Source organism: Nerophis lumbriciformis, linkage group LG09 (genome assembly GCF_033978685.3).
Source record: "Nerophis lumbriciformis linkage group LG09, RoL_Nlum_v2.1, whole genome shotgun sequence".
NCBI lineage: Eukaryota > Metazoa > Chordata > Actinopteri > Syngnathiformes > Syngnathidae > Nerophis > Nerophis lumbriciformis.
The window spans coordinates 18,499,209-18,513,805 of NC_084556.2; the positions used below are offsets into that span (position 1 = coordinate 18,499,209).

Sequence of the window (14,597 nt, forward strand, 5' to 3'; positions counted from 1 at the left end):
GGGAGCCAGAGTACAGCCCCAGCCACCCAGAGAGCCCAACCCAAAACAGTAAGTGTGGCGCCCAGGGAACAAGGGACCACCGGCCCCACGCAGCCAGGCCGCAACATTAAAACGAGAAAATGGACAACTGTGGACCAGAGGTCCATAATTAGGCTTTGTAAAAATCATAATCAACTAAATACTTGACAGTGCCAATAAAATTTGAGCATAATTCAATTTAAAAAATTGGTCAAATTTGGGATTTATTAAGCCAACACTTGATGAAAAGCTTATTAATATAAGTGAAATAAACTGCATTTCTGCTGCGATAAATTCCAATTTACGTTAACTTTTTATCAAAACAGACTTGATGCTATCAGTTTCCTCAAAAAAGGTTGACATTTCAACAAAAGGCCACAAAACTTAACAGTCAATGAGACCAGCAGCTGTTTATTTGATAATACAGTAATATGAAATATTTGTTTAAAAATACAACAGACGTGATTAGTGATTTGTAGTTTTCATTAAACCCATTTTAATGTCCATAGTGATGATGACGAAAACGACTATTTTAAACTTGACAATATCCTTAAGAGTCCTCTTTTAAAGTATGGCCTTTTACTTGTTAAATTAAAACATGTTTGCTTATAAAATTATTAAAGTACAAAAAGCCCTTGGTCTTCATTACCATATTTCCCTGTTGGTGTCCTATTTGAAATAAACATCTTCCACAAATGTACTATATTTTTGCAACACATTTCAATCCCCTACAAAACATCTGGATTCTGTCCCCTTCTTCCTCCTCTTGATGAGGTGCACAGTTCAGATGATTTTGATCTGCACTACTGTCTGCAGTCATTGTCTCACACGAAGATAATCTAGGTCACCAAAGGCTTTTTAGGGAGGCGTAATACCAAGCACAGCACAGTAACCTACATCAGTCTTGTTGCTGAGGAAACACAAAGTGATGGATGTATAAATTTTATTTTTTTTACTGTAGATCAGTGCTATTCAACTGGCAGCCTGTGGGCAATGACACAATATCAGCTCGCAAGTTCAGTTAAAACAACTTGGAAAAGTCTAACATTTTTATAGCAGATTCCTAACCGCATTAGAGCACTGTCATACACAGTAGATTATCTTTGACTACTGTAGCATTTTTGTAGTAGGTCCTTTAAAAACAAAAGAGCAATCCTGTTGTATAGACAGGGATTTTTTTTTCTCAAACTCCGTAAATCTGACAAAATAAAAAGACAAAAAAGAAATGTCCACCAAAATTGCTTTCCATCCTTTGTAACTGAGCGACTGTGTGGAACAATTTCCCTTTTGGATCAATAAAGTTAGTCTAAGTCTTAGGAATATACAAACTAAGAATAGTAGTAAAGAGAGATGTCCGGCACCCTGGTGCTTAGTTTTCTGGAAATGTGGCCCCAAAACAATATAGTTGAATAGTCCTGCTAGATATATATATAAACAGTAGAGGTGTAAAAATTAATTTCAACAAGAATTTGATTCATTTCAGAATTTGTGGCTGCCGATACGATTTAGGGGCGATATACATTTTTTTTTTAGAACGATGGGATCCAAAACGATTCAGTAACTTCTGAACAAAAAAACCAGGCAGTGTGACTGTGAAATAAATGGCCGATACTGGACACTGCAGGTAAAGTTTCATATATTTAATATATTCCTAATTCATTTATACATAATTCCCGCAGGAAATAGGTATAAATGAACTATGAATACAAACAAGCAAGTAAACTACAATTAATGGCCAATGTATTGACATTTTATTTGAATAAAGTGCAATAAACATTTTAAGTTGAATTAAGAGGAAACAGTTTCTGCTCCTCCTCTCTGAGCTGCCACCTTACCGTGGTAGAGGAGTTTGCGTGTCCCAATGATACTAGGAGCTATGTTGTCCGGGGGCTATATGCCCCCTGGTAGGGTCTCCCAAGACAAACTGGTCCTAGGTGAGGGATCAGACAAAGAGCAGCTCGAAGACCTCCATGAAGAATAAAAATAAAGGACCCAGATTTCCCTTGCCCGGACGCGGGTCACCGGGGCCCCCCTCCGGAGCCAGGCCCGGAGGCGGGGCACGATGGCGAGCGCCTGGTGGCCGGGCCTGTCCCCATGGGGCCCGGCCGGGCACAGCCCGAAGAGGCAACGTGGGTCCCCCCTCCAATGGGCTCACCACCCATAGCAGGGGCCATAGAGGTCGGGTGCAGTGTGAGCTTGGCGGCAGCCGAAGGCAGGGCACTTGGCGGTCCGATCCTCGGCTACAGAAGCTAGCTCTTGGGACGTGGAACGTCACCTCGCTGGGGGGGAAGGAGCCTGAGCTAGTGCGCGAGGTCGAAAAGTTCCGGCTAGATATAGTCAGACTCACTTCGACGCACAGCAAGGGCTCTGGAACCAGTTCTCTCGAGAGGGGCTGGACTCTCTTCCACTCTGGCGTTGCCGGCAATGAGAGGCGACGGGCTGGGGTGGCAATTCCTGTTGCCCCCCGGCTCAGAGCCTGCACGTTGGAGTTCAACCCGGTGGACGAGAGGGTAGCTTCCCTCCGCCTTCGGGTGGGGGGACAGGTCCTGACTGTGGTTTGCGCTCACGCGCCATACGGCAGCTCAGAGTACCCACCCTTTTTGGATTCGCTCGAGGGAGTACTTGAGAGTGCTCCCCCGGGTGATTCCCTCGTTCTACTGGGGGACTTCAATGCTCATGTTGGCAGCGACAGTGAAACCTGGAGAGGCGTGATTGGGAAGAATGGCCGCCCGGATCTGAACCCGAGTGGTGTTTTGTTATTGGACTTTTGTGCCCGTCACAGATTGTCCATAACAAACACCATGTTCAAACATAAGGGTGTCCATATGTGCACTTGGCACCAGGACACCCTAGGCCGCAGTTCTATGATCGACTTTGTAGTTGTGTCATCGGATTTGCGGCCTCATGTTTTGGACACTCGGGTGAAGAGAGGGGCAGAGCTTTCAACCGATCACCACCTGGTGGTGAGTTGGCTGCGATGGTGGGGGAGGATGCCGGACAGACCTGGCAGGCCCAAACGCATTGTGAGGGTTTGCTGGGAACGTCTGGCAGAGTCTCCTGTCAGAGAGAGTTTCAAATCCCACCTCCAGAAGAACTTTGAACATGTCACGAGGGAGGTGCTGGACATTGAGTCCGAGTGGACCATGTTCCGCGCCTCTATTGTCGAGGCAGCTGATTGGAGCTGTGGCCGCAAGGTAGTTGGTGCCTGTCGTGGCGGTAATCCTAGAACCCGTTGGTGGACACCGGCGGTGAGGGATGCCGTCAAGCTGAAGAAGGAGTCCTATCGGGTTCTTTTGGCTCATAGGACTCCTGAGGCAGCGGACAGGTACCGACAGGCCAAGCGGTGTGCAGCTTCAGCGGTTGCGGAGGCAAAAACTCGGACATGGGAGGAGTTCGGGGAAGCCATGGAAAACGACTTCCGGACGGCTTCGAAGCGATTCTGGACCACCATCCGCCGCCTCAGGAAGGGGAAGCAGTGCACTATCAACACCGTGTATGGTGAGGATGGTGTTCTGCTGACCTCGACTGCGGATGTTGTGGATCGGTGGAGAGAATACTTCGAAGACCTCCTCAATCCCACCAACACGTCTTCCTATGAGGAAGCAGTGTCTGGGGAATCTGTGGTGGGCTCTTCTATTTCTGGGGCTGAGGTTGCTGAGGTAGTTAAAAAGCTCCTCGGTGGCAAGGCCCCGGGGGTGGATGAGATCCGCCCGGAGTTCCTTAAGGCTCTGGATGCTGTGGGGCTGTCTTGGTTGACAAGACTCTGCAGCATCGCGTGGCCATCGGGGGCGGTACCTCTGGATTGGCAGACCGGGGTGGTGGTTCCTCTATTTAAGAAGGGGAACCGGAGGGTGTGTTCTAACTATCGTGGGATCACACTCCTCAGCCTTCCCGGTAAGGTCTATTCAGGTGTACTGGAGAGGAGGCTACGCCGGATAGTCGAACCTCGGATTCAGGAGGAACAGTGTGGTTTTCGTCCTGGTCGTGGAACTGTGGACCAGCTCTATACTCTCGGCAGGGTCCTTGAGGGTGCATGGGAGTTTGCCCAACCAGTCTACATGTGCTTTGTGGACTTGGAGAAGGCATTCGACCGTGTCCCTCGGGAAGTCCTGTGGGGAGTGCTCAGAGAGTATGGGGTATCGGACTGTCTGATTTTGGCGGTCCGCTCCCTGTATGATCAGTGTCAGAGCTTGGTCCGCATTGCCGGCAGTAAGTCGGACACGTTTCCAGTGAGGGTTGGACTCCGCCAAGGCTGCCCTTTGTCACCGATTCTGTTCATAACTTTTATGGACAGAATTTCTAGGCGCAGTCAAGGTGTTGAGGGGATCCGGTTTGGTGGCTGCAGGATTAGGTCTCTGCTTTTTGCAGATTATGTGGTCCTGATGGCTTCATCTGGCCAGGATCTTCAGCTCTCGCTGGATCGGTTCGAAGCCGAGTGTGAAGCGACTGGGATGAGAATCAGCACCTCCAAGTCCGAGTCCATGGTTCTCGCCCGGAAAAGGGTGGAGTGCCATCTCCGGGTTGGGGAGGAGACCCTGCCCCAAGTGGAGGATTTCAAGTACCTCGGAGTCTTGTTCACGAGCGAGGGAAGAGTGGATCGTGAGATCGACAGGCGGATCGGTGCGGCGTCTTCAGTAATGCAGACACTGTATCGATCCATTGTGGTGAAGAAGGAGCTGAGCCGAAAGGCAAAGCTCTCAATTTACCGGTCGATCTACGTTCCCATCCTCACCTATGGTCATGAGCTTTGGGTTATGACCGAAAGGACAAGATCACGGGTACAAGCGGCCGAAATGAGTTTCCTCCGCCGGGTGGAAGGGCTCTCCCTTAGAGATAGGGTGAAAAGCACTGTCATCCACGGGGAGCTCAAAGTAAAGCCGCTGCTCCTCCACATCGAGAGGAGCCAGATGAGGTGGTTCGGGCATCTGGTCAGGATGCCACCCGATCGCCTCCCTCGGGAGGTGTTTAGGGCACGTCCGACCGGTAGGAGGCCACGGGGAAGACCCAGGACACGTTGGGAAGACTATGTCTCCCGGCTGGCCTGGGAACGCCTCGGGATCCCCCGGGAAGAGCTAGACGAAGTGGCTGGGGAGAGGGAAGTCTGGGCTTCCCTGCTTAGGCTGCTTCCCCCGCGACCCGACCTCGGATAAGCGGAAGAAGATGGATGGATGCACAGTTTCTGCTCACATTTTCAGTATTCAAAAAATGTTCAATAAAAGTACAGAAGCAAACATTTTCACAGGAGATTTACCTGCTAATTTGCTTTTGTTTTTAACATAAAATAAATAAACAATACAAATATTAAAAAGAGTGCAACCAACACAAATATTTTCAGGGTGAATTAACCGTAGGTTTACCGGCTACTTTTTCTGTTTTTTGACTTGGAAATAATACACACATAAAAAAATTAAGAGCAACCAAATCTTTTCATGTTAAAAGAGCAATGGTTTGACCTGCTACTACCCTCATTTTGATAAACAGCTACAATAGCAGAGGTAAGTTACGACAAATGAAACACCACAACACAACTTTCAGCTTTAGCAAGATTGCAAAAGCCGCAACAAATACAAACCACAACCAGACAACATAAAGCCATAACACAACAATTATAAGCCAAAACACGACAATATAAAGACGGAACGAAAGTGACAGCGGACTAGTTTCAGCGACTCACCTTAGACGAAAAGTTAAAAGGGTGTAATGAACCAAGTTGGAAAAAAACATTGAAGTGTGACAACTTTTTCAGTCATAAATTAAATTTTTCAATATTACTTGTATACTATATTCTGGAAGTTGGTCCGTCGCCGTAATTTGCTACGCTGTCACTTCCATCCTTTGTGGCTTAAAGTTGCCTTGTCGCTTAATATGATTGTGTTGCTTGTATTTGTTGTGGCTTTTGCAATCGTGCTGTAGCTGAAAGTTGTTGTCATAATTTATTATTTTGTCTTGTCGCGTTTGCATTTGTCGTGACCTTTCTCAGCCACTATCCGCCATTCTTGTTTTGACAACCGATGGCGATGATGCCAGACTGGCAGACAGACTTGAATAACGTTTAACGTCCTTATGATTAAAAGTGTTAAACTTTATAATAAGTCTGCCATTTTTAAATCCAATGTTTTCCTTTTTTCTAATATTGATCAAATCTATCAATTTCCATTTAAAACGATGTTGGATTAATACCTATCTTTCGGAAGGCAAACTTGCCGAGCACAGATTGATATAGTTGAATCTAAGAATTTAGAAATTGATACATAAATCCTAATAGACAAATATATAAATGACTAAAGACTAGACCAGAGATGCCTACATTGGGGCCCGAGGGCCAAATTTCAATTCCAAAAAGGTGGCGCAAAATGTAACCTATTCCTACTGATCTCTTTTAAACTCACACAATCATTGATGAGATGGATGCAAGGCTAACTAGTCGACCATGACAATCTTCACTACATTTAAATATGGGATATGTCGCTAAATTCTTCACTCATGGTTCTGCTGTAAGCTTAAAATTTCTATGTTTGGCCTATTTGCACATTTTTACTTTTGTCTCTTGAAGATAAAAAATGTGGGTTCCCACTAGACTAGACAGATAGATGGACGGACAAACAGACTGACAGACAGTTACACAGTGGTACTTACCTCCAAAGCCCGGCCTCATTGCAAAGTCATGGTCCTCTATTCGAAGCAGCTGCTCTGATTTAATTAGCAAAGACTTTGTGCTATCCAGCTTTTTCATCTTGAGGTCCACTCGTCTAAGAAGCAAAAAGGGACAAACAACAGCTGATTGGTCAAGAAAATCTTGATCTATTGCTGAAGTGACATCTGGTGATGAGCGTGTGGTGTGATTAAAAGCTGGCACAATGATCTAAATAATGACAGTTCCTCTTTTACTGGAAGTTTTTCAACGTTCTTTTTAATCTAACTGGTTGTTGGCTTTATGCATATCTTGCTTCTTTTATTACTTTTGATCAAGGATAATGATAGATTCTACACTTTTCCCTTAAGCAACACGTAATAAATATTGTGTAGATTTAGATGTTTTATTAGACCTCACATGATCCAGGATCCCCAGCAACAAGGCCATAATAAACTACAAATGCATGCTAGTAGTGACAACCACCATGTATGCCACCAGAGAACTTCTGAACTTCCTCAATCATTTTTACCCTTCATTATTTTGTCATTTAATAAATCTTGCTCAGAGACTATCATAAAGTTGGAATCTCCCCTCCATCCCCCGAAAAACTGATACTTTGGAGTACATTTCCGTAATTTTTAGCTCATTGTAGGAAGTTAGATCTGAAGTTAGCTGAGCAGGTGTGAAAACTATTTTTTCTTTATTTTTCACAAACTGCTGCACCTGACTTCAAGTCTGGTTAAAGTCAGACTTTGACATCAAATGAACATGATTACCGTATTTTTCGGAGTATAAGTCGCACCGGAGTATAAGTCGCACCTGCCGAAAATGCATAATAAAGAAGGAAAAAAACATACATAAATCGCACTGGAGCCCGGCCAAACTATGAAAAAAACTGCGACTTATAGTCCGAAAAATACGGTATTTACCTAAACTGTGGGCTAACTACTACAACCATTATAATCACAATTAGGGCTGCAAAAGGGCAGAGAAGCATTCAGATAAGGTAAATTACAAAAACCTTCCAGGAACTGTTCTTAGGATGCTTGAAGTTCTGGAAAAATATTCAGTTGCACACTTTTATATAAAAAGTGAATGAGAAGTAACTATGAATTTAGAATAATGTTTCCAATTTTTAACCAATACAAAAAAATAGTAAACATTAATTGAGGTTGTAAGCAGACATGCTGTCGGCTGATGGTCTGACCCCAGGATGCAGAGACAGAGGGTGGTGTGCAGGTCCATCTATCCATCATTTTCAAATACTTTAATTCTTTACTTAAAGGGGAACTGCACTTTTTGGGGAATTTTACTTATCATTCACGATCCCTATGTAAGACAAGAATACATATGATTTTCTTTTTTATGCATTATCATTTGTAATATACGGCAAGTACGAGGTTGTTAAAAAATAAGCGAATAGGAGTCATTGAGCCCATAAAGCCCTCCAAATAATAATCCAATAATACTCCATTTACATGTCGAGACCTAAATATTAACGTTATTATCATAAGCAGCAACGCAGAGGAACTACTGTTAGCGGCACCATCATGACAAAAATGTAACAAGCTTATGTAGCTATTGACATACTGAGCCGGTGAGCTACTGCATCGCCTCTGAGTTGTTAATTTAATTCCAAACCATAAATCATGCCTCTCACTTGTATAGTAGAAGGTTTTTGCCATAAACCGAGAAGTTAGACAACTTTGACATTCAACTTAGACCCAGACGTTGTGAGAAAAACACGAAATTACACTAATTTGCGCCTGCTTTTTTTTCTACCTGTGTGTGGATTATGATTAATTATTTATCTAAATGGGAAGATACACATACCCCATCAGTTGCCATCCCAGTGAGAGCAGACATTAAACAGTAAGTGATTATGTTATGTTCGTACTTTGTATTTGTTGTTCAGCACTTAGCATTAGGGCTACTCTGTGTATCACTCTGCTTCTAAAACTTGTAGCTCAACCTGCGTATACTCAGTCTCAAAAAGATAAGGTTCTGGATCATCAATTGTCCCAAAGTAGTCAGCTTTCATGAAGTCTGACATTAATAGTAGTTGTTGCTTTTTTTACCTTGTACAAAATTAAAAAAGTAAAAGTGATAAAGCCTTTGAGTCAGTTGCCCCTAAGGGAATGCACTCCCTTATGAGCTGAGAGCTGCCCCTTCTGTGGACATTTTTAAAAGTAGTTCAAAACACATTTAAATGTGCACTCTTGTAATATACATTTTATTGTCATATTTATTATTTCATTTGCAATGTCTCTGTTGTTGCATCATGCTGTATGCTTGTTTTAATTGTGCCATTTGTATTTTAACCATGTGAAGCACTTTGTGACCTCTCTCTGTGAGAAGTGCAATATAAAAAAACAAAAAAACAACACAATTAATCATAATATCTTAATATATTAGAACGGTATGGCATCAGAGGATTGGTATTTAACTTGGTAAGAAGCTACTTTACCAACAGGTAGCAATACGCGAAGATAGGTGAAAAAGCGTCAACAAACTAAACATATCTTTTGGCGTTCCCCAGAAATCAATATTAGGACCACAATTATTCCCACTCTGTATAAATCTTTATAAAAAGTTACAAAGGACTAACAGTTTTGTTCAGGAGAGAACACACAGAAGTTAATACAAATAATAACAGAAGAAATGAACAAATTAAAGAGATGGTTTGACAAAAACAGACTAAGGTATCTTTGAATCTCAGTAAAACTAAAATAATGCTATTTGGTAACCGAAGAGAAAGTCAAATACGAATAGGAGTAGACATTTAAAGGGTAATATAAAACACTTTTGTTGGAGTAATAATAGATGGTAAAATTAACTGGAAATCACATGGAAAAACATACAATATATGGCAAGAAATATTTCAATAATGAATAAAGAAAAATATGTTCTGGATCAAAAATCACTCAACTCTCTACTCAGTGTTACCATATCTGAGGTATTGTGCAGAAATATGGGTAAATAACTACAAAAATACACTTCATTCACTAACTCTGTTACAAAAAAGATCAGTTCAAGTAATACATAATGTTGGATATAGAGAACATATAAACACTCATGTACATAGCAAAATATAACCTGCTACCCAAGAATGTACACAAATTTGTCTCAAAAAAAGAGGAAAAATATAACATCAGGGGAAAATCTACTTTAAAACAAGTAGACATTTAGTATATCAGTATGTGGAATTTCATTATGGAATGGACCATGCAAAGAAGTCCAAAAATGTACTAATATGATCCAATTTAAGAGGCTGTTAAAGCTATAAGTGTTTACAAAGTACAATGAAGAAGAATATTGATAAACATCTTGAAGTTTGGTGAAAATTAGGTATTTTTCATCTCATTATGTGAATCGTGGCTAGCTTTACTATTAAAAGAATTCTTGTATTTCATAGATGTAAAAAGTGTCACAAAATGAGACCAGGAACTGAAGAAATGTGTTTTGTAATTGCTATGAATTGAAAAAGGGTTAGCATTAAATAAGCTTTGCTTCTTCCTACTCCTTTTCAAACATGTAGTAAAGAGAAATGAGAATAAGATTATATGACGTATCACATTGTATCTGTATACGTGTTCAAAATAAACTCAATCAATAACTTGTTGAAGGAAATAACGATCTATATACTTACAGCTATGATAAAAAACGGAGGTTTTTTGAATGTTTTTTTAGAGGGCTTTATAAGTGTAATAGAGTGAATCATTGTTAGCTGCCTTTTGCTAGCATTTATTTAGGGGTTAGAATAGATAAATAGAACATAAGTGTGATTGTCTCACATAAGGATTGTGAATGATAGGCAAAATATAAAAAAAAGTGCAGTTCCTCTTTTTAAAGAGTAAAAAACAGAAAAAAACAAAACGCTTGTGCAAGGCATGCTGATAAAAGACAATCAAGCATTGGCAAGGAGAAACAGGTGAACCTAAATAGACATGATTAGAAAAGGAAAACAGTTTCACTGGCAGGAAACCAAACAAAGTGACGGTGCAGCAAAACAAGGAGTTCAACCAGAAGTAAAACCAAAATAAGAGCATCAGGACAGAAAACGAGACAGAACACAGAAAAATAACTATCTCAATTACTCTGTTAATTGCTATTCTGAATGTTGCTGGGCCGGGTTTGGTTTTGGAATTGGAATTGTATTATTATTGTATTGTGTATTATTTTGTTGGACTGATTAATTAAAAAAATAAAAAAAATAAAAAAATAACTACCAAAGTCCAAACTGTCATGTGGGATCAAGACACATGCATGCAAACTAATATTTGAGATATAAAAGATATTAAATATATATCTAATTTTTTTTTTTTCATTTATTTTTAATTCACTGATTCCTTGTTATGTGCTTAATGTATGTAGCCTATGCATTTAATAACACCTTTAAGAGCTGATCAATCAGTTGGCAACCTGTGGCCTTGAGCTCGTTGGCTAGCACTACTTAAATAAGTCTCACTCAGTGTTGATTTGTAGACCTGGGTTCGAGCCTGGTGTATTACATATACCACAATTGCAAATATGTTTTTTTTCCCCAATATTTTTTTTTCATAAACAAACCTGAATTTCTCATCCATTCCAATGGAAAGTGTCCGATCCAAATACAATTACGCAACCCTACAGCCTGCTCTGATTACAGAGTAAAGCGCCACAAGGATCACAGAGCTTCCACAAAGCCACATCGGGATAACAACAAAGGATTCAAATCTCTAAAAAGGTACCTAAAGAGCATGAACAGCCCAGCAATAAAGTTAAAACTCCCACCCGGCTCACCCGCCATGCTTCTGTTTGTTGCTGTCCCCGAGGCGGAGCTCCTTGTGTCTCCTCTTGCTGGGGAAGTGGCTGCTGTTGAGCTGCGTGACAGGCCACAACCAGGCAAAGCACATCAGTCTTAAGGCCAGGAGGTCCACTCTCATGGTGAAACCGGTGCTGCGAACACGAGAGGATCCCCTGAGCGTCCTCCCCCGCCCGCCCACTAAAGTCCTCAGTCCCCTACTGGCACGTTGTCCATGTCCCAGCAGTACTCATTCCGCTGTGGCGTGCACATGCCCAGTACGCGGCACGCTGTCCTGCACTCTCATCTCTGACAAAATTGGTGCGCACGAGCCCAGATAGTCCTTTGGTTGAATTTGGTGGTCAAATGTGCCATCCCTCCTCGTGCATCTCCTGACACCTCATGCTCCTCCCTGACCCCACACAGTCTCCACCCTCTGATCTAAAACCAAACATCAATTTATTCTAATAATGACAAAGGAATACCATTAATTCCTCCCTAATCTTCTTATCTGTGGTTGGTGAAATCTTTCAGTAACCTACAAACTGGAGGCAGCCGAGGGCGGGCGGGGGTGGGATAATACAACCAGTGGTTTCATCATCATTCTACAGAGATAAAAATAAAACGCCTGTAGCCTACTTTTACACACAGCAGGATTTTCCCTCTAGTTGCACTCTCTCAGGGTGGTTGGACGTGAATGATCTCATGGAGAGGGGACAGATGTAAGCATATGTTTGTCTCACATCTGTAAATGTCATATTTGCAGGGCTACCCTCTGGTTTGAAAAAAAATCTCTTGACATCAGCATTTGAAGGGTATTAAATCCACCTGTTGTTGAGTAACTGAGATGTTCAACAAGTGAAAAGCAGAGGCAACCACTATTGAGGAATGGCGACAATGGAGAAAGGTCAGTATACTATGGAAGGAGCGTCCACAGGATGCCAACGACCCAGCAGCAGGCCCACTGCACAGGAAAAGCACTGCACAGAGATTAGAAATTTACCTCCAGCAGGTGTGAGGAGATACCCAGGAGGACGAACGACATTTCTCTATAGAATCTCCTCTCTGGTCAACAAAAGCACCATGAGGATTCTAGCGGGAACTCTCGTTCAACCCTTTTTCCATTACACATGCACCTCCTGGTACCCTATCACCTCCAAAACCCTCAAATCTAAACTCCAAACATCCCAGAACAAGCTAGTCAGATTACTTCTAGACCTCCACCCCAGATCCCAACTCACTCCTACCCACTTCTCCAAAGTGGGCTGGCTCAGGGTGGAGAACAGAGGAAAACAACTTGCACTGAGCCTAGTCTATAAAATCCGCTACACCTCCCTGATACCGAAGTACATGTCAAACTACTTCCTTAACGTAAATGACCGCCATAACCACAACACCAGGGGGAGCTCCACTAACCACGTTAAACCCAGATTCCGATCTAACAAAGGTCTTAACTCATTCTCTTTCTATGCCACACCAATGTGGAATGCGCTCCCAACAGGTATAAAAGAAAGGGCATCTCTATCCTCCTTCAAAACCGCAATAAAAGTACACCTCCAGGCAACTTCAACCCTAAACTAACACTCTCCCCGGATTGTTAATAATCAAATGTAACATTCAAATGTAGATACTTTTCTTATGCCTTCTGATCTCTCTCTCTCTCTCTCTCTCTCTCTCTCTCTCTCTCTCTCTCTCTCTCTCTCTCTCTCTCTCTCTCTCTCTCTCTGTCCACTACTTGCTGTACATATCCTACCAAGTCAGACCTACACTGTTTCAATATCCATTTCTCTGTTCTCAATTGTTGATGACTGATGATAACAACAAAACCTAACCCCCCCCCCCCTCCACACCCCAAATTGTAAATAATGTAAATAATTCTATGTATACACCCTGATGATTATCTTGTGTGATGACTGTATTATGATGATAGTATATATGATAGTATATATCTGTATCATGAATCAATTTAAGTGGACCCCAACTTAAACAATTTGAAAAACTTATTCGGGTGTTATCATTTAGTGGTCAATTGTACGGAATATGTATATAAATATATATATATATACATATATATATACATACAAATATTTTTTCAACAGAAATTTCCTTCAAGATGATCTGTAGAGTTGTAAAATGTGTTTATTTGTTCCTTAAACTGTGCAATTAATGTAATGCCTGTAATTATTGTTGTTTTAACTTATAGAGAATGCATTTTATGTCATAAATATCATGCAGATGCATTTATGCAGATATGACTTATATATTTACTCCCAGAGAGCCCAAAACCAAACATTATTGTCTGTGTAAATGTAAAAATGTTGTTGCAGCATTTGACTCGCAACAGACTGTGCAGTTGAACTAAGAAGTCAGGTGAATGGAGCAAGATATTATTTGATAAAGAACAGAAATGAGATGAATACAAAATCCACTGTTAAAGGATGGTGGAAAGAGCAAACAATTAGGATGCGAGAGGTATTGCGTGAAGGCGCATTCACGTGGAGGCATGTTAAATATTTACCTGCCTGGTTAATTAGTCAGTGTTTCATTAGTATTGGTAAGGGTGTAAAGCGGGCTCGCACAGATGTGGCTCACTGCACACCAGCATTTGTTCCCAAACACACACATATATATGCATGACAACTTAGATAACAACTGTTGAGACATGATGGAGACACACAGACCCACGATGGTGCTGCTTATTTGCCTGGGGAAATTCTTAACAACACTCTCAAAAGGTACTGTAAATCCTCTTATACTTACATCCATATTCTGTAATAATTGGTAACTACACTGAGAAACTCAAGGGATGGATGATGGCCATGTTTGTTTAATTGGGCACCTCATATTTAATAAGATTGAAAATAGAAAAGGCATTATAAAAGAGTACAATAATTAATTTTGACAGTTTAGGCAGCCCGCAGCTATAACCTCTATTTCGACAAATAATTCAACCCAAGAAAAATGTCAAGAAAGCAAATTACATCCACAGTAAGTGTTGCATCTGACTTTTCTGCTATGACTTTTTGTGTATAAAATAACAGAGGTGGCTGATTTTGTAGATAACACGGGTATTTCACTTTAACAAAAAAATACAGATGCATTGTGTCCTAAACTTTTCATGTTACATCTGCGCAATACTATGAGCCCGTAAAAAGGTGGGAG

The 14,597-nt window shown here is 41.6% G+C and overlaps 1 protein-coding gene across 1 annotated transcript in view; it reads right to left on the reverse strand.

Moving 5' to 3' along the window:
• Nucleotides 1-11,798, reverse strand: part of gabrr3a (gamma-aminobutyric acid type A receptor subunit rho3a) — a 31,412-nt gene extending 19,614 nt beyond the window's left edge. The window contains exons 1-2 of the mRNA XM_061962422.2: nt 11,435-11,798; nt 6,655-6,767 (exon numbers count right to left, since the gene is read on the reverse strand). Of these exons, the coding sequence (XP_061818406.1) occupies nt 6,655-6,767; nt 11,435-11,577 (256 nt within the window). The 5' untranslated portion in view covers nt 11,578-11,798. The remainder of the gene's footprint in view (nt 1-6,654; nt 6,768-11,434) is intronic.
• Between the last annotated feature and the right edge of the window lie 2,799 nt (nt 11,799-14,597).